The sequence below is a fragment of the Plecotus auritus genome, assembly GCF_963455305.1.
Source record: "Plecotus auritus genome assembly, chromosome: 13".
Classification (NCBI taxonomy): Eukaryota; Metazoa; Chordata; class Mammalia; order Chiroptera; family Vespertilionidae; genus Plecotus; species Plecotus auritus.
This window is the reverse complement of record NC_137779.1, coordinates 6,195,516-6,218,388: the sequence shown is the minus strand read 5'-3', so window position 1 is coordinate 6,218,388 and position 22,873 is coordinate 6,195,516. Positions and strand designations below refer to the sequence as shown.

The window sequence follows — 22,873 nt, the reverse complement described above, 5'->3', positions numbered from 1 at the left end:
GGAAACTGGAGGACTACAAAATGGTTAAAAGTGAGGATCTGGGGAAAGTTGAGAGTTCTTGGCAACATTTTGCTCTTTATTTCTTCGAGTTCCCAAAATGCAACGCTGGGTCTTTCCGCTCGAGTTCTCACCTTATTCTCCAGAGGTCGTCAAAGAGGCCTTGCTCCAGCTGGGGCAGCAGCAGGGCAATGGCCGTCTCGGCGTACATGGAGATGACCCGCTGGCCCGCACGCAGCGCGGTATCGCGCACAAACTCGTTCTCATCAGCAAGAGCCTGTGCACACAGAGGGGGGGTCAGCCAAGGCTGCCTCCCCACCCTTCCCAAGGCACCCAGACCCAAAAGGAGATAGGACTCCCTGGACAGCAGGAGGAGGACTCCTCCCACCCAGCCCCGTCAGCCAGCAGCCCTCGCTCTCCTCCAGGGCACATGCACCCCACCCTCCTCAGTAGCGCTCTCCTCGGCCTGGTCAGCGGTGCCTACTTTGAGGATACAGGGGATGATGGGCCCCACATAAGGAGTGAACTTGTCCCCAAAGGTGATGGGCAGGTAGTTGAACATCATGATGTAGCCATCTCGGACGTGGGGTGCAATGTCTACTTTGCTGGCGGTAGCCACAATTTCTGGCATCAGCTTCTCCAACTTCTCCACCCCTAAGCCAGCCATGACCTCAGCCAACCCTGCAACAAAAGACAGAATGAACCCACTGGATCTGAGGGCCCCTAAGGGCATTTCTGGGCGGGCCCTTGGGCCTGCGCTGGCCTCACCTTGTGCAGCGCCTGAGCGATCCACAGAGCTCTGCTCATAGGTCAGCGTCTCCATCAGCCACGGCAGCAAGTCCTCAAAGCATGACTCCCCCATGCCCTTCACCATGGCCCCAAGAGCCTTTGCGGACACGGTCCGCACCTGTCAAGCAACCAACAGCAAGGATAGGGAGGAGCTGAGGGCTCAAAACTAGGTGACCAGTCGGGAGCAATGAGGGGTCCCTTGGTCTCCTTTCCTTCACCAGACAAACACAAAATTCTCAGGGACAAATTTCCTGGGGACTGGGCTAAAAGAAGAAGCTCTTGCTTCCTCCCCTCCCAGACTCACCTCCGGCACGGGGTCCAAAAGAGAGGCTTTCAGGCCAGGTGTCACGCTTGGCAGGTACGGAGCCAAGTCCTGCAACAACATAAGCAGTGACTCGGGTGACGCCCGCTTCTCTGGGGTCCGTTCTCCTGTGGACCTGACCTCGCCATTCTGCTGACAAGGAGCACTTGGAGGGGTGCTCCCAGAACAAGGAGGAGAAAGGGAAACCTAAAGGGACCCGAGGCCCCCTTCAGGAGGTCGAGAGAGCCACCAGCTAGTGCAGTGCTCTTCCCTCCTGGGACCGAGCCCGGCCCAGCCTCCGGGATCTTTAGGAAGTTATTTCTGCCGTTTCCTTTCAGAACTGCAACATCATCTTCCCGTTCCTCACCTTAAAAGGTTTATGTCCTTAATATAGCATTCAGCCTTAGGCAACAGTTTTAAATATAGAAAAAGCCTTATGTTCACAGCAGCAACATTTAAAATGGCAAAAACCTCTAGTTACTATATGACCAACGATAGGATTACATAAGTTATAGTACGTAAACTTATTGGACTATTACACAATTATGAAAATCAGCTTCATGAATAACTCATTATAACTCGGAAATAAGTTGATGTTCAGGAATATAATGTTTAAAATGTAATAAAGAACATTAAGAGAAATTGTTTTAGTGCGGGAGGACTATGGGTAACATTTTTTATTTTTTCAGTTTTTCAATCTCCCGGATTTCCTAGGATTGATATAACCTTCCCACTCTCTCGATTGTGCCCACAGCTCAGTGAACCAGGCAGAAGTGAGGCAGGTGTGAGATCCCACATGCAAGGCTTCGGGAACGAGGAAACAAACAAACAAGATCCATCTCCCCTAACTTCCTGAGAGACTTACAGAAGCAAATGCGACACAAGAAAACACTGCCAGCAGTCAAAGCCTCAGCCACTTCCCCCACACTCCTCAAAGGTCAAAGGTGAGGTTGGACCTTTCCTGTACCTCAGTCTGTAAAGGGGGCCCACTGGGAGAGGCCTCACTGAGAACTGGGCTAAATAGGACTCAAATGCTACTCTGCAGGAAGCCCAGAGAACCGACATGTCCACCCTCCACGCCACAATGGCCCACATCTGCCCCCAGACACCATCAGGGGCCCTAAGAATGTGTGCTCCCTCCCGTGTCTCCCGTGCGAGGACTGTGTGCCCTAAAGCAGCAGCTGCTGGTCCTCCTGTGCCAGCCCCAACTAGGCTGCTACCTTCTGGTCGGTCAGGGAGTACATGTTGCCAATAATCTGGGCTGCCATCTTGCGCGTGTCCGTGGACCGGTCCTGGAAGGCTCTCTGGACGATGGGCATGATGAGGGCCAAGGATGGGGCATCAATGAAGTGGACAAACTTGGTGTCCAGCAGGGTCTGCAAGCACTTCTGGGTCTTCCTGGAAGGGTCCGTCAGGGCATCCAGCAGGACGGGGGCAATGGCTGCATACCCAAACAGAGAGAGGGACCAGAGAGAGGGGAGTCAAGGCAACTGTTCCCTGGAGTCCCAGTCACCAGCTCGGGAAGCCAGTCTGTCTGCAGAGAGCAATCCTTGCTCCAACAGGAGGAACTGGTTGGAGGCGGTAGCTGCCACTTCTTTGTACTGCAGAGCCTCTGCTCTGGCGGAGTCCCTGTGGGCAGGCTTCGATGGGTACCGAGCTGCTGGGCCTCCAGAGAGAGCTGCTCAGGCACCATAATCCCTATTCTGGAAGCAGCAACCCAAAGTGGTTTGGGGAAAAACTGGGAAAACCAAGGCCCCTAAGCCAAGGGTGATGGGAGTGAAGCACCCCATGCTCAAAGCAGCCAAACCCAGATAAAATGAGCTCTCAAATTCAGCACCAACAGCCCCGCAGAAGGAATTCCAGGAGGAAAACCTGTTTTACCTTTTCCATAAGCCCAGGGAATTCAACCACTATAAAGCCCCAGGCTGGTGGCCAACAATTTAAAAAAACTAATAATCCAACTTAAAAATAGGCAGGGACAGTTCTCCAAAGAAGTTATGCAAATAGCCAATAAGCACAAGATGTTCAACATCACTAGTCATGAGGAAAATGCAAATCAAAGCCAATGAGATGCCACTTCACACCCACTAGGATGGCTGTAACCAGTGCTGGTTTTGCAGACAATAGGAGTGCTGGCAGCTGGAATGCTCATACATTGCTGCTGGGAATGTCAAATGGTACAGCTGCTTTGGAAAACAGTCTAGCAGTTACTCAAAAAGTTAAAGTTACTCTAGGGCCCAGCAATCCCATCCCTGGTATCTAACCAAGAGAACTAAAACATGGCTATAAAAACCACGCACCCAAAGGGTCACAGCAGCACTGTTCATAATAGCCAAAAAGAGGAAACAACCCAAATATCCACCAACAAATAAAGAGATAAACAAAATGTGGTCCACATATACAACAGAATATCACTGAGCCATAAAAAGGAATGAAGTACTGATACAGGCTGCAACATGGGTGAACCTTGAAAACATTATGCTAAGGAGCCAGACACAAAAGGCCACATATTGTACGATTTACATGAAATGTCCAGAATAGGCAAACCCACAGAGACAAAAAATCGATCTGTCTGGGGCTGGGGGTAGGGGAGAAAATGAAGAATGAATGCTAATGTGTATGCGGTTTCTTTTGGAGGTGATGAAAAATGCCCTGGAACTAAAAAGTGTGATGCTTACATGTAAAAACCACTGAACTGTACATTCTTAAAAAGTGAACTTTATATTACGCAAATGATACCTCAATTAAAAAAAAGAAACCCAGACTGGATTCTCAGAATAAAGGAACTTCTAGCCCTAGCCGGTTTGGTTCAGTGGATAGAGCATAGACCTGAGGGCTGAAGGGTCCCAGTTTCGATTCCGGTCAAGGGCACATGCCCAGGTTGTGGGCTCGATCCCCAGTAAGGGGCGTGCAGGAGGCAGCCGATCTATGATTCTCTCTCATCATTGATGTTTCTCTCTCTCACTCTCCCATCCTCTCTGAAATCAATAAAAACATATTAAAAAAAAAAAAAAAAAGAATAAAGGACCTTCTACCCATTCAATAGAGATGAGACTATTCCGGGCCTTATCTGTCCCCAAGGCTGTTAGACATTGTAAAAACCAACAAAATCCAAGTACACCTATTAATCCTAAAAAACAAAAATTCCCATAATTTTCTGAAAAAAAAGAAAAATCTAGTAATACCTGGGCTGAACTACACTGAATGGGCACTGAGGCGCCAATGCTGAAGCTTAAAATTTAACAAGGTGGCTGGCTAGGTTTTATTTCTAGAAACCAACCTCTTCCCATCACTCAAGAACGAACCATACTAGGAGCACAGTTAAGGGGAATAACCTGTCCCTAACCTTCCCCTCTATCTCATGTCTCCTGGAATGAGATTAGAAAGTTCCCAAAGATCCTAACACATCGGATGATACCGAGATGGTCCAGAGCCGAGATGGTTCAATTCTGCTGACCTTGGACTCAGCTTAGCCCACAGAGCTCTCTGTCAAGGTGCTTCTGAGCGGCTGACTCAGTTTCCCTACCTGTGCAGTCAATGACAACTGCTCCAGACAAGCAGGAAAACCCACCACTTCCTAACTACCGTTCAGTCTAGGAAAAGAGCTTCCCAGAATTTAGAGTTTGTTTCACTGTGAACTTATCCTCAGCATGTTCACTGCAGTGTCCAGGGACAGGAGGAGGAGCCAGGGCCACTGCCCATGTGGAGAGGCCTACCCAGGATCTCCGGGTTCCTGATGACGGAGCCAATCTGCCTGAGCGCCTGCTGTCCAGCCTTCTGCACTTTGACGTGGGAGTCGGTCAGCACCTCCGTGAGCTTGGGCACGATGTTGGGCAGACAGGAGGACAGCTGCTTGGGAGCACAGTAAGCCATTGCCCCAAGCAGCTCCACCGACCCTGCGGATGCAGACACACGTCCCGGGTAGAATCACTCAGCACGGGCCAACAGTCACCGGGCTGGCTGCCCAGGCAAGCGACAACCAGCCTGGTCCTCTGCAGGCTGTGCTCAAGCAGTCCCCAGGCAGAGGGCAGAGGATGGGACCCAGGGAGACCTGGCTTAGTCCTGGCTGTGATCCAAGGCCAATTTACTGCATTTCTCTGGCCTCAGTCTCCTCATGCACCAATGAGGGAACTAATTGTGATGTGCGATTTTTCAAACTACAGGGCAAAGCCTGAAGGACCCAGGGGAAAGAAGCCAAGTGCAAGGACCCCAGACCTTGACCTTCCGCAACCCAGAGTAGCTCTGCTTAAATCTCTTGCATGTTAGGGTTCCAGATAAGATTACATTTTTAAAAGGGTTTAAGGCGGGGTAGGGTGAGGCTTTAAAAATCACAAAACTGGCCACAGACAAGCTTTAAAGCTCTGGGATTTCCTGATTTAGGGCTGCATCTTCTGTCAGAGGCCTGCTCTTTGCAGGTAAGCAAAGCATACCAGCTACGGAGGGGCTGGGCTGCCTAACAGCAGCCTTGGCCTTATCATCTCTGGGCTGGGAAGCACACACAGGACAAGAGCTGTGGCTATCTGGGACCCCTTGAGGGCAGTGTTTGGGACCGGAAGTTAGGACAAAGGCACGGAAGACAGTGGCCTCACCGGCTTTGGTCCTCCAGGATTCCTCCTCCAGGGCAGCCAATAAGGAAGGGAGCACTAGCTTCACCCCGTGGGCACTCAGGTTGCTCATCACAGCTTTGGCACAATCATCTGCAGCCTCAAGGAGGAGAAAAAACATTCAGGGACTCCTCACCCAAGCAAGGATCAAGGCCTGACTCTAGACCAAGTCCTCCTTCCGGTAACCGGGAGTCTACCATGTCAGACCGTGCCTCCTGGTCACTCCTGGGGAGTCCACTGTGTCAGACCGTGCCTCCTGGTCACTCCTGGGGAGTCTACCGTGTCAGACCGTGCCTCCTGGTCACTCCTGGGGAGTCTACCGTGTCAGACCGTGCCTCCTGGTCACTCCTGGGGAGTCTACCGTGTCAGACCGTGCCTCCTGGTCACTCCTGGGGAGTCTACCGTGTCAGACCGTGCCTCCTGGTCACTCCTGGGGAGACTACTGTGTCAGACCGTGCCTCCTGGTCACTCCTGGAGAGTCTACCGTGTCAGACCGTGCCTCCTGGTCACTCCTGGGGAGTCTACTGTGTCAGACCGTGCCTCCTGGTCACTCCTGGGGAGTCTACCGTGTCAGACCGTGCCTCCTGGTCACTCCTGGGGAGTCTACTGTGTCAGACCGTGCCTCCTGGTCACTCCTGGGGAGACTACTGTGTCAGACCGTGCCTCCTGGTCACTCCTGGGGAGACTACTGTGTCAGACCGTGCCTCCTGGTCACTCCTGGGGAGTCTACCGTGTCAGACCGTGCCTCCTGGTCACTCCTGGGGAGTCTACCGTGTCAGACCGTGCCTCCTGGTCACTCCTGGGGAGTCTACCGTGTCAGACCGTGCCTCCTGGTCACTCCTGGGGAGACTACTGTGTCAGACCGTGCCTCCTGGTCACTCCTGGAGAGTCTACCGTGTCAGACCGTGCCTCCTGGTCACTCCTGGGGAGTCTACCGTGTCAGACCGTGCCTCCTGGTCACTCCTGGGGAGTCTACCGTGTCAGACCGTGCCTCCTGGTCACTCCTGGGGAGTCTACTGTGTCAGACCGTGCCTCCTGGTCACTCCTGGGGAGACTACTGTGTCAGACCGTGCCTCCTGGTCACTCCTGGGGAGACTACTGTGTCAGACCGTGCCTCCTGGTCACTCCTGGGGAGTCCACTGTGTCAGACCGTGCCTCCTGGTCACTCCTGGGGAGACTACTGTGTCAGACCGTGCCTCCTGGTCACTCCTGGGGAGTCCACTGTGTCAGACCGTGCCTCCTGGTCACTCCTGGGGAGTCTACCGTGTCAGACCGTGCCTCCTGGTCACTCCTGGGGAGACTACCGTGTCAGACCGTGCCTCCTGGTCACTCCTGGGGAGTCTACCGTGTCAGACCGTGCCTCCTGGTCACTCCTGGGGAGTCTACTGTGTCAGACCGTGCCTCCTGGTCACTCCTGGGGAGACTACTGTGTCAGACCGTGTGCGACATGGTTTCTCATCTCATAAAGCTTCAGTAATTTACAGGGAATCAGGGGAGTCCCGACCAGTAACTGGGGCCCAAGGTCTGGGCATGGGTTCTGGCGGTGGGGGCTTTACACCACCTCAGCCTCCCTGCTGAGTCTCACAGCAGCAGCCAGCAGGTCTCATGTGCAGCCTCAGGACTTACCTCACGTACATACTGGTTCCCATCCCCGAAGCACAGCAGCAGATGGGGCAGCACGTGAACCACGTACGGCTCGAAGAGCTTCCCCAGCATGGTGCAGAGCATCTCGAAGGCAAAGAGGGCCCCTGGGAAAGAAGGCGGACAGCTGGGACAACGTCCCTGCGACCTCCTCACCTTCTGGAAACACTCAGAGCAGCTGTGGGACTGACGTGGCTGCCCCACGAAGCGGCAGCACCCTCTGCGTCCCCCACCAGCACAGACATGGCTGAGCAGAAAGGGAAGGAGATCCATCCACCACTTCTTGGCACTAACAGTCAGGAAGGCAGAATATGCCTCAGCTAAGGATACTGCCGACTTAAGAGGCCAGGCCACAGCAACAAGGCCGGTAAAATGAGTCACACACAGCTGTCCCTCTGCAGTGCACAAACACAGCCCCTCGGAGGGGAAGGAAAGGCCAGAGTCCTCCCTCCGGCAGCCTGGGGGCCCAAGCTCCGAGACACTCACCCTCTCGCCGGCGGAAATTCTTCTTATCCTGGATGGCATCAGTCAGCGCTGCCATCATTTCCTGCTGCTTTAGCGACAGAATGCCCAGGCCCTTCACCAGGCCCGCCAGCCCGTACGCGGCCCCCCTACGCTCAGCGTACTTGTCCGACTCCAGCAGCTGCTGCATAAGCCTCTGGACCATTGCTCCCGCGTCCTCTCTGACAGCGGGCACGAGGGGCGGCAAGCAGCTGGCCACGGACTCCTGGACCTAAGGGAGGGGCCTGCCACGTCAGGAACCACAGCCTTTCCTGGGGGCTGGCACAGTCCTACACAGCACCGCCCCACTAGCGGTCCCCAAGCCCCATCTCAGCCATGGTCTATCAGACAACACAGGGTGTCAGAAAAGCAAACAGTGTTACGCATTCACTTGTGACGTGGACCCCATCAGGGTGCACGCTGTATCTGTTAGTGACGACAGCATCAGCCATTACGGCGCTCTTTTTGGTCTAAAGGGAGAACCTAGGTCAGGGTGGGTGGGAAGACTAAACCCACTCACAGAATAAGATCCAGAAAAAAGCACGCTACTGTGCCTCCATAAAAACGGCCCATGTCTCCCAGCTCTCACTTAGCAAGGTACCGTGCCACCAGGGCCAGAGCGGGACCTTTGCACGTGTGAGCCTGCACTAGATGAGGACATGCTAGGCAGTCCAAAGTGTAAGCTGCAAAATTTATAAATGTGTTTTTAAAAAGAAAAAAAAAATTCTTGCACTGTGGGTTGGAGGCTGCATTCAAGGGCCCCTGAAACATGTAACAAACATGTAATAAACATGTAGAGAAGGTCAGAAAAAAGCTTGACACAAGAAGCAACCGCTTTGTGTTTTGTTTAAATCTCGGTATCCCCAGTGCCAAGTTTATACTAAATGAAAACATAAAAACACCAAAAAACTGTTAGCAAATGAGTAGGAAAAAATGCATATATCTAGGAGGTCTACCAGAACAAAGTAACACAATAATTCCCTGTTTGGAGATGCTCTTAACTATAAACCAGGCTGCCCCCCAATCGAGGGGACAAATTCTTGCAGAGAACTGGGCCTTTGGGACCCTGATACCCAACTCCCTAGGATCCCACTGCTTCCCCCCCATCATGTCTCAGTTGGAAGTTACCTGCTGGGAGGGGGTGGAAAGGGCAGCAATGAGCTTGGCAACGATGGGCTTCACTTTAGGGTCACTCTTGTCCAGGTGCTTGGCGAGGGAGCCCATGAGGACCACCACACTCTGCCGCACGGCGTCATAGCTGGCATCGTTGGGCGCATTCTTCAGGAACTCCTCGAACACTGGCAGCAGCGAGTTGACGTTTTCCTGGAGAGCACCCAGGACTCACATCAACCCCATAGGCTATGTCTGGGGGTGACGGTGTGCCCGAGGACCATCCTGAATCTGCTGGAACAGCTGTCCCGACAAGCCCACCAAGCATGTTAGCAGCCTCCCAGTTTTCTGGCAAGACTGCAGCAGACCTGTAAGAACTTAATTCCCTTTTGGGGTCGTTTCTGGTTCAAAATTAATACAAATGGAATTTTCCATGGGGCAAGTGCTGTGCAGGGTTTCCGGCACTCAGCCTCCCTGTGTCACCATCGCTCAGCTCAGCCTTCTTCCCAGCCCCTCAGTGGCGGAAATCTTTACCTTCCCGTGGGCGTTGAGTGTGGCAAGGGCTGCATCTAACATACACTTCCGGACATCAGGGTTTCGGTCGTTGAGGGCATCAGGGACAAAAAACTGAAAGAGCGGCTTCACCTGAGAGCTGTCCAAACACTGGGAGAGCTTGTTCAGGGCCAAAGCCAGGCCACACCTGGGAAAGCAATGGGAGCGTGTCAGGGAGATGAGGGCTGGCCGGGGGGACCACCTCTGCAGCTGGGATCTGTCCTGTGAGTCACGAGGAGGGAGATGCCAACAGCAAGTACCACTTTGCAAGGCAGAGCACAGCTCAGTCGCACTGCCCAGTGCTTGCCCAGTGATCTACACAATGATCTGGAGCAGCCCACTTGTCAAATAGAAACCTGCCATCTGCTTAGAGTTTCCTCCCACAGGGTGACCAACTCTGCCTCTGTTTCCCCCCATGGGTGCAATGCCTATGCCATTACCTCCAGGGCAGGTTATGAGAGGAGAGAGAGGTCAAGGAATTGGCTATGAAGTCCCTCGGAAATGGACATAGTCTACAAAGGCAAAGTGCTACTATTCTTTTTTGTTACAGAGCAGTAAGAAGGTCCCCAAGGACCTCTGAGGACCTGGAGGCCTGGAGGGAAGGAGAGCCACGCCCCCAGCCAATGGCCAGCATGGAAGAAGCCAGCACTTGAATTCTGGTCTGACTCCTTTCCTCCGCTGTTCAGTTAATCTGTGCTGCCTCCTCACACCACCCAGCCCAGCCAACTTGCTACCTCTCAGGCAGCTCTGAGCAGAACAAGACTGAACAGCTGTTATACCTGGCTTCCCACTGATCTGGAGGAGATTCTGAGATAACTCGTCCCAAAGCATCCAGCACTGGGGGTGGCCGCTGCAACAGACAGGTGACAGATGAGCTGCAGTGCTCTCCCAACAAGCCGGGCCAGCCAGTGACCCAAGTGTGAGGCTGTGACCAGTCACTGCCACCCTGAGCCACAGTGAGCTCCAGACTCCTGTCTGGAGCAAGACAGAGGCTAAGCAGAGTCCGACCTATCCTCACACCACCCAGCCCACCCAGGATACATAGGCGACTCACATAGAGCTTCTCCTGGTAAATCTCCATGAGCCTGCCCATCACCTCGGCCGCCTGCCGCTGGTATCGCGCCACGGCCTGGGAAAGGGCTTCAGCCCCGGCCTGCCTCACAGCTGCCTCATGATAGATGACATCGTCAATCAGCAAGGAGCAGAGGTCCGGCTGCAAATCTAGGCCCATCGTTGACCAGAGCCTATGCAGGCCAGAGGGTGGGGCTGGTCAGACACGGATTTGTAGCACCTGCCCTGCCAAACCCAACCAGTCCTTCTCTCACTGCAGGCTGAGCACACTGGGTTCAGTCATTCCCTAAGAGGGCTCTCACCTCTCAGCCAGCTTCCGGATCTCCTCCTCCTTGTCAAACTTGACCACCCAGAGCCTCCGCAGAAGATTCAGGCCATTCTTCTCATCGGTATCAGGCGCTGGCAATACCATGTGGAGTTCCATCAGCCCCTGCAAGGGTGTAAGATCGAACCCTGTGAGGCGCAGCCTTTCAGAGGAGCCCTGACTTGCCTCCTTGCCTCCCTCTAGGACTGTAACCACATGAGGGTCTTCAAAGTCAAATCAATTAAAATGAACTACAATTCCTTATTGTACCAGCCACATTTCAAGTGCTCGATAGCTACACATTGGCTAGCGGCTACAGCACTGGCCAGCACAGACCCATTTCCATCACCGCAGGACGTCCCCCTGGACATCACTGGTCTAGGGAGTGCTGTGAATCAGCTCAGCTCACTAGCTTCTGTCTCTTTAAATGGCTTTTCTTTTGTGAAATGATGGTATGTGGTAACAGACTCTTAATGTAAAATTTAAAAATTTAACTCTAAATATGCCAAACAGATTAAACCTCAAAAAAAGGACATTCTCTTTGTTTTGTCTTTAAGGACAATTTACCATACTGCCATTGTTTGCCAGATTCTACCAAGGACCAGTGAGAACTCTGTCACCGGTCAATAGCAGGGAGCTACAGACTGGCATTTGGGAACCACTGTCTCATGCTCCTGAGGGATCTTTTAGTTTTTGGTCCAAAAATACCAAAAAGCCACGTACAAGCTGGTGGGATGATGAAATGAACTAATCCTATGAGTTATAGCTGTCCTATAAAAGTACCAAGATCCACATTCCAGTTTACTAATCAGGTGAAGAAAAAATAAGACAGCCATACAACAGAACTGTCTAGTCGTTCCAGCTCCTAGAACGAGCCGACCCACACCCTGTGACCTCTTCTCTGGGCCTCCAAACACACTGGTACAAATGTGAGCATCGCCTCCACTTAAACCCTTGCACTAGGGATGCCCCGTGGCCCCGAGGGGAAGTGAGCCCGCACTCGGAGCGCAGTGTCCCGCACGCTGTCACACGGGGACTGCAGGGCGCAGAGCAGCACGTCCACCGCCTCCTGCTCTGCGAAGGCACAGCCGTCCTTGCCGCTGCTGCTGGCACACAGGCTGGTCAGGGCATCGGAAGCCAGAACCTACGGGAAACAGGGACACACGGGGCTCAGTTCAGCAAACTGTTCACTCCTACAGAGTCGGGCAGAGGCCAGGGACCCAGAGAGAGGTTTGAATTGAGAATGCCCACCCAACACTGGTCAAAACCAGGGGCCGGACCTAAGCAAAACCCTTCATGAACTGAGCACAGCTCTCAAAAGCAGCCCTTCTTCCTGCCCAAGTCCAAAGGCGAGGGCTGAGAAGGAAGTAGGACTTAACCCCAAACACCGGGACCTGTGGTCAGGGTCACAGACTGAGTCCCAGCGACAGCCAATTGAACCCCAGATCACCTGCAGGCGGGGCGAGCCCGTCCCGATCACCCAAGTCAGAAGGCGCAGCATGGCCACGCGAGGCAGCAGCTCCGGGCCGTTCTAGGAGAGAAGAGCGGGTGAGGCAGGTGAGGCTGAGGGGAAAGGCTGTCACCAGGCCTGGTGGCACGTGCAGCCACAGCAGAGCATTCTAGGTCTTTTGGCCAACTCCCCTGCAGGAACCCCATCAGGCTTACAACTGAACCCACACTAGCCAACCCCAGTGAAGCATGATCCTCAGGGTCTCAAAAACAAATTCATTCTGAAACTTGCTTGAAACTCACAGGATATGACATACAGGTGGCCCACAGACACATGGATACTTAACTTTACAAGTCAAGAAACGCCAAAAAAAAAAAAAAAGGAGGTCCCGTTCTTTCACTCATTGTTGGCAAGATGAACAGTAACTGAGGCTGCATGCGCTTTGGAGAAAAGGGAACTAACTCCTAGTGATGGAGCTCAGAACATACCACATCACCGAGCAATTCTACGCCCAACAATCTCTCCCTATGGAAATGCTCACATGGGTGTGCAAGAGGCATATACGTAAAGGGGTCATGCAACTGTGCAGTTCAAAATAAGGCAAAGTTGGAAACAACCTTAAAATATCCATCACAGGTAGTCACTAAAACATAGTGCACCCCAGCACTAAATCCCATGCAGCCTGCAAAACCAATAAAGCAGATCCACAGGCACTGACATGGAAGGAGACCCAGAGTCTCTGCTTCATTGCGTGTGGGGGTGCGAGTTCTGCGTGTGCATAAAGAAAGGCCCACAAGGGTATACACCCACCCAGCTGTTAGTAACCATTACCTCTGGAAAGTGGCAATTTTTTTTTTTTTTTTTTTTGCTTCTGTATTGGAATTTTTAAAAATATGCATGATTGGCCCTAACCAGTTTGGCTCAGTGGATAGAGTGTCAGCCTGCGGACTGAAAGGTCCCAGATTCGATTCCAGTCAAGGGCACACGCCTGGGTTGCGGGCTCGATCCCTAGTGGGTAGCATGCAGGAGGCAGCCGATCAATGATTTTCTCTCATCATTGATGTTTCTCTCTCTCTCCCTCTCCTTTCCTCTCAGAAATCGATAAAAATATATTTTTAAAAATACATATGCATGATTTTGGCAAACTTTTAGAACATAATCTATTAAAAAGATCCAATCTCATAATTGTAAGTCAAAGAGAAAGTGGCCAGTGTTATCTTCTGAGTTAAAAATAAAACAAACACAATAAATTAATTCAAAATCCTTCAACTTCTTGGGTTAGAAACTCCAAACAGGAGTTTGGAGACCTGTAAAGAACATTTGGGTTCTCCTACCAAAAGCTGCTACTGTATAAGCACACACTCCGAGCCCCACCAGAACTACTGATGGGCCAGGAAGTGTCGAAAGCCCCTGCCTCCCAACCCCCCTCCAGCCAAAGGGACAGCTAAGGTGCCCTGCCAACCTCGTCCACGCGCCCAGGCGGGTTGCTGGGTGAGGCCCTCAGTTGGGCGTGGACAGTGAGGATCTGAAGAATCTGAGCCATGCGCTCCTCCTCCTCCTCACTGTGGTGGGGCATCTCGGTCAGCACCATCTTCAGAAACGGGAAGACTAAGGAAAAGGCTGGCGCGGACAGGGGCGCGGCATCTGTGAGCAACAAGCAGACACGATCCTGCAGGCGGGGAGGGGCACTGGGCGCCGCTGCCTCAGTTTCCATCCTCAGGGCAAATGGGCAGGGGGAGAGCTGGAGGCCCTTTCTGACACCCAGAAGCACACAGTACGACAGCAGGGAGGAAAGCCAAGCCTGCTCCCACCCCAAACACTGCCCAGTTCCAGAATGTGAGTTAAAGCAGACAAGTGTATCCCAGTGACAAGAAGTAAACCCTCAATGGGGGTGCAGCAACTCACAGAATACCAGGACTGGACTCAGAAATCCCCCATCAGTCCGACTGCCCCCAACCCCATTTTCAGATGCGGAAACCAAGGCCAAGGAGGGCAGAGACTGGCCAGTGGCCTCAACCACAGGAAGCCCAGGGGACGAGGCAGCTCATCCACCCCTGCACCAGCTCATGCCGCCGAGTGTCCTTCGTGCCATCCTTACCGGGCTCGCCCTTGCGCACCGTGCTGGTGATGGTGTGGCTGTGCAGCAGGGTCACCGCCCTCTTCACAGCCACCGACAGCTCTTCCTGGCACCATGGCTTATCCAGGGCGCACTCTGGCTTCAGCAGGCGCAGAGTCACGTGGCTCACCAGGGTGCCTGTACCCACGAGAAGAGACCCAGCAGGGGTGACCCACACAGACACGAAGAATCTGGCCCAGCACAGAGGTGCCATGTCCCTCTGACTTAATAGTAATCAAATCTGCTGTGCTCTAAAGTCCTCAACTTAAATTTTCATTTCCTCTTCATGACAGCACCGAAGGGTAGGCAGGCAGGGAGGTGTCCTGACACTAAGAAATGAAAAGCACGCTGAGAGGAGGCATGAGCCACCCAAGCGGTATTCAGCCAAGAGCAAAGCTCTATTCGCACGGTGCTCCCACCTTCCAAGCAGCAGGCCCAGCAGCCAGGTGACAGTTCTGGCAGGCGCCATATGCACTGACTCAGAACCTTTTTCCAGGCTCTTTTTTTTTTATTTTATACCGGAGGCCTGGTGCACAGATTCGTGTACATTAAAAGGAAATTAATTAGGTGGATGGTGGGGCGGGACTGGGAGAGACGGGCTGGACACATCCTGGAGCCAACCTACCACGGTTCCTCCCCAGCTGGCCACACCTGGGGTGTCGCCAGGGCTCAGAGGGCGTCTGTGGAGTGGGGCCCTCCAGCAGATGGGGTCCCTTGGCCTGGCCTGCGGGGATCGGGCCGAAACCAGCAGTCCGACATCCCCTGAGGGGTCCTGGAGTGTGAGACAGCACTCTGCAAAGTTGCTGTCGCTCAGCAGCTCCTGCGTTGAGCGTCTGACCCCTGGTGGTCAGTGTGTGTCATACCTACCGTCCGGTCGGCCGGTCGCTTAGCCTCTTATACATATAGCTATATTTCAATTACAGTTTACATTCAGTATTATTTTGTCTTAATTTCGGGTGTATGGCATGGTCATTAGACATGCATATACTTTACAGTGTTCCCCCTGATATTCCCAGTCCCCGCCTGGCACCATACATAGTTATTACACTATTACTGACTACATCCCCATGGCTATGTTGTAATTACCAATTTGTACTTCTTAATCTCACCTTTTCCCCCAGTTCCCCAATCCCCCTCCCCTCTGGCAAACATCAGCCTATTCCCTTTCAGATTCATTTTTCCAGAACTCATTTTCACTCAGAAGGTTCTTATTCTAGCCTCACCCAGGGAGGGGAACGTTCCCTTTAGGCTAGGAAGGAAGTCTGCTCAATTCCCAGCCACCCTACCTAATCTTTGTTTCACCACAGCAAACAGAAAGCTAAAAATTAGAGACCTCTCATCACTGACACATGGCTGCTCAGGAGCTCTAGGGCCCACTAACCAGCCACATGGCACCAAACCACCCCCACTGCCTCTGACTGTGACTTCCTACGTTTAAAACTGCTACAGAAAGATCACACCGACTGCCCAGCCGGCATGGCTCAGTGGTTGAGCATTAACCCATGAACCAGGAGGTAACAGTTCGATTCCCGGTCAGGACACATGCCCGGGTTGCGGGCTTGATCCCCATTGGGGGGCATGCAGAAGGCAGCTGATCAATGATTCTCTCTCATTATTGATGTTTCTGTCTCTCTCCCTTCCTCTATGAAATCAATAGAAATATATATTAAAAAATAATTCTCATTAACAAAATGTTTTTTTAAAAAAAGATCACACTGACTAACATCTAAACCCTGGGCCTCAGAGTGAAGGCACAGCAGACATAGAACAGCAGAGAGGAGAGGCACCATGTTGCTCCTGATATGCAGCTGGAGGTCCCTCAGGCTACTTCCGTATGGAAACAGAAGTCAGTAGCCTAAGTCACCACATGGCTCCCCACCGGTGTTCAGGGGCATCCCCACCCACCTCCCAACCTGCCTGGGGCCATGCTCACAGCCAGCAAACAAGGACTGACCCAAAGCCTTGAGTCGAGGGGGCATGACACAGGCAGCCAAGGACAGGAAAGGGTTCTTGATCCGGGGAGCGGCCAGAGGAGATTTCAGCAAGGGCAGGAAAGAGTCGACCAAAACAGGGATGTACTGGGTCAGGCCAGATGGGTTCTTGGCCAGGATGGTGTCCAGCAGTCCTAGTGCTGCCTCCAGCTCACCGTCCAGCTGCAAGCAGAGCCGCCCCAGGAGGCAGGTCAGCGGGGCCTTGCTCTGGGGCAGCCAGGGGCAGGCCTGGGCTGTCCAGCACACTCACAGACGGACGTGCGGTGGCAGCAGCCACTCACCTCCTGCAGCCGCCTCCGGATCTGCGCCTCCTTGTCCAGCTGGGCCTGCAGCATCTCCTTCTGCTTGCTGGTGAGCTGCACCTCCTCTTTTATGCCTTTCTTCTTCTTTATCTCCTGAAGGCAATGCGCAAAGCAATTCCATCTCCAGGGAACAGACCTCCCTCCCCACCAGAGGACGAGCTTGGCTCTATAGTCAGTACTGAGTCAGCTCTCAGTCTGTGACTGGGGCCCCAACCCAGCATGTAGTCTCACCACCTCCCACCAAGTCCGCAGCCACCTGGTTCCTACAGAACCGAGACGGCAGGTAGAGAAGTGATTTCTTACTGGATTCTCTACTGACAAACCAAGGAAGGCCTTGCCCTCATGGGGCACACAATGTAGTGGGTGAAGAAAGATAATGAACATGTAACCAAATACGTAAACATGACTTCAGATCCTGGCAAATGCTATAAAAGGAATAAATACGATGCACAGTAACCAAGAAGGGCAAGGTCCACTTTGGATAGGTGGGCAGGGCGGTCTGCTTCTCAGACGTGGACACGAGGGCTGAGAAAGACAAGAAGAAGCCAGACTCATAAAGACGGCGGAAGAGCAAAGGCTCCGAGACAGGCAAGGGCACCACACGTTGTGTAACAAGCTAAATGCAGCCTTGACCCATGATTCCCACAGGCTGCACCGGGCCAGGCCCTGGGCCGCTGCTCAGAGTAAAGACAGGTCCCAGCCGTCAAGGAGCTGGGTGGACAGGCATGAATTCAAGCAGCATCACTTAGTGAAGGAAGTGTATGAACTGCTGCCAGTACCCCGCAGAGAGAAATTTATTTTCCTTGAGTTTGGGGTGGAGAAAGCTACTGAGAAAGGGTAAATAAAGGGTAAGGCAGGAGGACCCAGCATGGGTAGGCGGCATCAAAGGACTGTGCCGTGGGCCTTGGGATGACGGAAGGGAAGTGTATATGTGCTTCAGGAAATGCCACCAGCCTGAGGGCTCCAAGCTCGGCCAGCACCCCGCACACTGCGTCCATGCACTCACCTCCTTCAGCTCCAGCTCGATGATCTGCTCCTTAAAGGAATAAGCTTTGTTCTCTCGCTTCATGTTGGCCTTTTTAATGCTGTCCTGCTGGGCACTGAAACAGCAGAGCGAGTGATCAGCCAGCTTCAAAACGGCCGCCAGTCCCCTTAGCCTCCTGCCAGCCATGGCATCCCCGCTAGCTTTTAAGTAGCGTGCACCAGCAAAGGGCTGAATGCCAACATGCTCCTGCTTAAGCACGTGCCTGGGACAGAGCAGGCACCTGTCCAAGAAATGGAGGGATGGTTTCATTCATTCTTCACAACAACCCCACAGAGGAGGTGTTGTCTCCATCTTCTAGGCAAGAAAAAGGCTGGTGTCTGATGGTGTCTCACCTCTGGATGATGGATTTGTCGTACAGCTCCCCGGCAGGGGTCTGCATGATGGCAAACTCCTCCCGTGTCACCTGGTGCAGTGCAGGGTTCTGCACAGAGGCAGTGATGGTGCTGATGAGCTGTGGGAGGACCCGGTCCGGGGACAGGAGGGAGAGGGAGCCCATGGCATTCATGGAAGACTGACAGACAAACACAGACAGTCGGTATGTGCCAAGGCTGGCACTGGAAAGGTGTGCCACCTGGCCTAAGTGCCCCTGGCAACTGACTCTGCTTCTTCTTGTCCCTGCCGGTTCTTTCTGAGCGATTCCCACGGGAGAGGAGAGCTGCAGCAGGTGCCTGCCTTCTCAGCAAGCATTACTGCTTTCCAGGGCTGAGCAGGTAAGCCCGACCAAAAGGACCCGCCCAGGGATGAACACAGCACCCAAGGCAGGTTGCCCAGGGCAGTGAGACCCCATGCCAGTTGAAATGACTGGAAAGGCTCCTTCCACTGGAGCTAACGGAGGACGAGCTATAAGCCTGGGACTCGAGCAGCTGTCCTACCACCAAAAGGGGGAGACTGCTGGAGAATGGAGCCCACATCATGGGAAGCAGATACAATACTCAAATGAAGACACAGACAGAGAGGAACAGAGGCACCACCTACAATGTCCTGAGGATGACATCTGAGCTCCTGTCCAGTCAGATCCTGGGAGTTAGCAGTTAAATGAGGCAGTAAATTCCCTTTTGTGCTCAAACTAGTTGGCATTTTCTATCACTGGCAACCCAAGGCTCCAAACCCACATTTCATCACACCTCCACCCGTTTCTTTGCATTCCCCTTCCTGAATTGTGGCCTGAGGCCACAACCAACTCACGCGCCAATCACCTGGTTCAGGGGACTCTGTGTGGTGATCCTGGGAATGATCTGATCCAGGTGCCTGGTGATAAAAGCTTCGGGATCAATCTTCATTCTGGCTAGAAGTGCTGGCCAGAGTCCAGACTGCACTGCCACTGAAGGGGAGGGGAGCAATTTGAGGCCTTCTGCTCAGCCCGCTGGTACCCTGCCCAATATAGCCCCGCCCCTCCCATACCTGGGACAGCCACAGACCTAAAGATGGGTGATGGGAGATGATCAGCATCTCCTGGGCCAGCTGTTCGGTGTTGCTGGTGTCACCCTCCAGCCCTGGCACCCTGGAGATGATGCACAGAGCCTCCTGCAGGACTCGTGGAGGCACATAGGCCTTGCCGGCCTCAGTCACCTCCCCAGCATCAGTCACCAGAGCCTCTAAGGGCAGCACCTGCATGACGACAACACATGAGCCCCCACTGCTCAGAGCCCTGTGCAGGCCTTGCACCCAGGGACCCAGCTGCCTCTCGCTCATGCTGTCCTCAGGGGTCCGTGCTAAAGTGGAGACATGCCCAGCTCCTCCAGGGGGACCTGCAGGCTATGAGATGTGCCTGGAAGGAGGAAGCACCTGGGACTTTGCACATAAAAAGCTCAGCGGTTGGGGAAGAAGGCACCAGAAATTGGTCCAGGAGACCCAGCCCACGACCACAAGTCTGTCACGGCACCACATCCTCAAGCAGGCTCAGAAGGGAGGGAAGCAGGGCACAACATGCACTGAAGTGGGAGTCAGGTCTGCCAGCCACCAACTGTGACCCTATGCCAGTCACTTCAGCTCCTGGAACCCTGCGCAACTCACATAAAAAAAGGCAGTAAGCCTGTCTGCCTTATAAAGCCATTGTGAAAAATCAGAGGGGAGAATGAACAGAAAATGCTTTAAAAATTATAAAGTACCTTAAAAACATAGTGTTATCCAATTACTCAAGAATAAAAAGGTTGAGCTACATATAAAAAGGCATGGGAAGAGAGTCTGAAAAGGAAAAGGAATTGCAGTGGCCCCTTGAGGGACATGGGTTTGAACTGCATGGGTCAACTCACATGCAATTGGACTCAGGCAGTTCGACTACCCACACAGTTCAAACCATGCTGTTCGGTTGTTCAAGGGCCAACTCCACATATGGGAACCACACACGCAGAGGACTGACTGCAGTTATACTCCAATTTTCAGCTGTGAGGGAGGTCAGTGCCCCTAACCCCCACCCTGTTGAAGAGTCAACTGTGTGTGAACCAGGTGTTACTGGAGCTTAAGGGCAGGAGAGAAGATTCTGGCATCACAGAGTCTGAGGGAGGGAGGGAGGGAGGGAGGGAAGGAGGGAGGGAGGGAGGGAGAGAGGGAGGGAGGACAGCCCAGGAGCAGCCCATCCAAAATCCATGGCAGGAGCAGGGTTGGTGAGGCAGGTCTGAGCGCCTCACCTTGTGAGAACTGAGGACAGCCTTCAGCTCCTCCAGGAGTCCATACGCCAGCTTGAAGCCCCCGGGAGAAGACAGCAGCTTCCGAACCGTCTGCTGGGCCTGCCTGCGCACGTGCCAGGTGCGGCTCAGGAGCACCGCCACCAGAGCCCGGTGGTACTGCCTGCAAGGACAGGGACAGACCGTCCTGGTTTTGGGCCGGGCGGAGGTTCTCCACAGCCAGCCCTGCTACACCCCTCGGCCCCATTTCTCAGGCTCCTGCCAGGTTCACCTCCGTTGGCCCAAGGGGAAAGGTGCCCAAGGGGAAAGGTAGGCGAGCTCACGTACTGGACTTTGCTGCCGGTGAGTCTGTGCGGGTGGTCAAGGAAAAGTCTCTCGGTCAGATGCAGCACGGTACACAGGGCTAGAAGGGGAGAGAAATAGCAAGTGTGTTTTTAAAACAGAGAACACATCCAGAAAGAACTGGACCATGAACACCTAAATGTAAGTGCAGTTACCACGGGCTGTGGGATGACAGCTCATTAGGGTTTCCTCTTTTTGCTTACTGTGAACATGTGTGTGGAGTAAAGAAAAATATACACTTTCTTTTAATTAATTAAAATTGACTATGCAGCCCTAGCCAGTTTGGCTGAGTGGATAGAGCATCAGCCTGCAGATGGAAGGGTCCCAGGTTCAATTCCGGTCAAGGGAACATAACCGGTTGTGGGCTCAATCCCTAGTAGGGGGTATGCAGGAGGCAGATGATCAATGATTTTCTCTCATTGATGTTTCTATCTCTCTCTCCCTCTCCCTTCCTCTCTGAAATCAATAAAAATATACTAAAATAAATAAATAAAAATAAAAATGACTATGCACCTCTAAAAAGGAATGAGGACACTCACTCTATGCTGACGTGGAGTGATTTCCAAGTCTAGACAGCACATTGTTTATAGTAGGCAAGCTACCACTTGTGCAAAAAAGGTAGAGAACTAACATATAAAAGATATTTACTGGTATAGAAATAAAATATCAAGGATGCACAGAAGCTAATAAAATTGGTTCTTTCTATGGCCAGGAAACTGGGCAGCCAGAGAGCAAAGTAGGGAATATAAATTTCAGCGTAGATCCTCTTGGATCTTTTGTTTTGAATTATGTGAATGTATTTCCTACATAAAACCTTTTTAAATCAAGAAGTGACTAACAATTGTAGCTCAATAATAGGATGTTGTGATCTATGAGTCAAAAGACTTTTCAAATCACCAATTAGCGGCAGACCCCGCAAGACAACCCAGAATTTTAAACATACATTTAAAGATCAACTGTTCCCTCTCTTCCAGGAGAGAAACCAGTAGTTTCTGTGTCTCCTGGAGGGGCATGGAGCCAACCACACTCTACCAGAGCTTCACGCTGCTTCTGAATGCAGGAAAACCTCTGAGACAGCACCAATTACCCAATCAGCTATAATTACACCTAATATCTCAGCTCCACAGCCACAGTGCTGTCTCCACAAATCTCCCACTTCTCCCCATTTCCCTAACCTTCCCCACCCCACAGGAATGCATTCATTCCCAGGTCAGCCAAGGCCTTGGCCAGATCACTTTGGTCCACGTTTCTGCAAAGCTGACTGGTCACAACAGGCAGTCAGGGAGGAGCCTTCGCTGAGGACCCTCCAGTGAGAGAGAGATGCAGTCCCAGCCTTGAGTCCACGAAGGGGTAGTAACGCACCATCCTCTGAAGCCAGGAGCAGGAACTTCTCAGAAGTGAAAATCTGCTTCTTCTCATCCACGATCAGCTGCCAGAAACTGCTCAGCTTGGCCTCTGCCAGAAACAAAAGGTCACCCGATGGCACCACTCATCACGCCCACCAGGGCTGGGCCCTCCATCCTGAAACTGCCGGGGCTGGCTTTACTGACAGACGCTCCAATGCAGGGACAGGTCACTGCTAGGCTCTCTGCCCTCCCTGGCCTGAAAGCAGACCAGTCCTTCTGGTATCATCGCCCACAGGAAAGCCTTCCGTGGCTACCTGCTGCCCACAGGAGCCCAGACGAGCTGCCTCCCATCTGGAATTCCCACCTCGTCTGCGCCAGGCTGAAAGGCTTGAGGTTCACACATGGGCCTTCCCTTGCCCTTCCCTGACTGGGGCTGGTCTGAACCGACATTGGACTATTCCCGTCCAGCTGGTGAAATCCCTCCTGGCCTTCCAGGTCCTAGTTCAAATGCTCCCTCCTTTATGAAGCCTTTTCTGATGCCCAGTCCTAAACTAAAAGCAATCCCTCCTTCAAAACATCATTAGTGCCACATTTTGCTTTAAATGACAGACATCTATTTGCATCTCCTCTCTCCCACTACAGTGAAACAGCCTGAAATTTGCTGAAGCGAGGTCCTCCCCGCAGTGCCTTGGCATGTACACAGACGGCACACAATACTGTATGAAAAAAGCTGAGCTCCGTTCCTAACCACAGGAGTAAGTTCAGGCACGTCTGCATGCAGAGTAGA

At 52.8% G+C, this 22,873-nt stretch overlaps 1 protein-coding gene across 1 annotated transcript in view; it reads right to left on the bottom strand.

Moving 5' to 3' along the window:
* The window catches only part of GCN1 (GCN1 activator of EIF2AK4), a 56,266-nt gene that overhangs the window by 14,775 nt on the left and 18,618 nt on the right, over positions 1-22,873 (bottom strand). The window contains exons 16-42 of the mRNA XM_080650561.1: positions 22,103-22,195; positions 20,726-20,801; positions 20,402-20,561; positions 19,193-19,382; positions 18,971-19,095; positions 18,107-18,285; positions 17,736-17,829; positions 16,709-16,822; positions 16,391-16,589; positions 14,419-14,574; positions 13,783-13,964; positions 12,321-12,401; positions 11,871-12,014; positions 10,869-10,996; positions 10,550-10,739; positions 10,275-10,345; positions 9,478-9,643; positions 8,962-9,156; positions 7,819-8,065; positions 7,318-7,439; positions 5,677-5,791; positions 4,804-4,983; positions 2,308-2,528; positions 1,091-1,159; positions 766-904; positions 482-678; positions 132-274 (exon numbers count right to left, since the gene is read on the bottom strand). Coding sequence (XP_080506687.1) covers positions 132-274; positions 482-678; positions 766-904; positions 1,091-1,159; positions 2,308-2,528; positions 4,804-4,983; positions 5,677-5,791; positions 7,318-7,439; positions 7,819-8,065; positions 8,962-9,156; positions 9,478-9,643; positions 10,275-10,345; positions 10,550-10,739; positions 10,869-10,996; positions 11,871-12,014; positions 12,321-12,401; positions 13,783-13,964; positions 14,419-14,574; positions 16,391-16,589; positions 16,709-16,822; positions 17,736-17,829; positions 18,107-18,285; positions 18,971-19,095; positions 19,193-19,382; positions 20,402-20,561; positions 20,726-20,801; positions 22,103-22,195 — 3,976 coding nt within the window. The remainder of the gene's footprint in view (positions 1-131; positions 275-481; positions 679-765; positions 905-1,090; positions 1,160-2,307; positions 2,529-4,803; positions 4,984-5,676; positions 5,792-7,317; positions 7,440-7,818; positions 8,066-8,961; positions 9,157-9,477; positions 9,644-10,274; positions 10,346-10,549; positions 10,740-10,868; positions 10,997-11,870; positions 12,015-12,320; positions 12,402-13,782; positions 13,965-14,418; positions 14,575-16,390; positions 16,590-16,708; positions 16,823-17,735; positions 17,830-18,106; positions 18,286-18,970; positions 19,096-19,192; positions 19,383-20,401; positions 20,562-20,725; positions 20,802-22,102; positions 22,196-22,873) is intronic.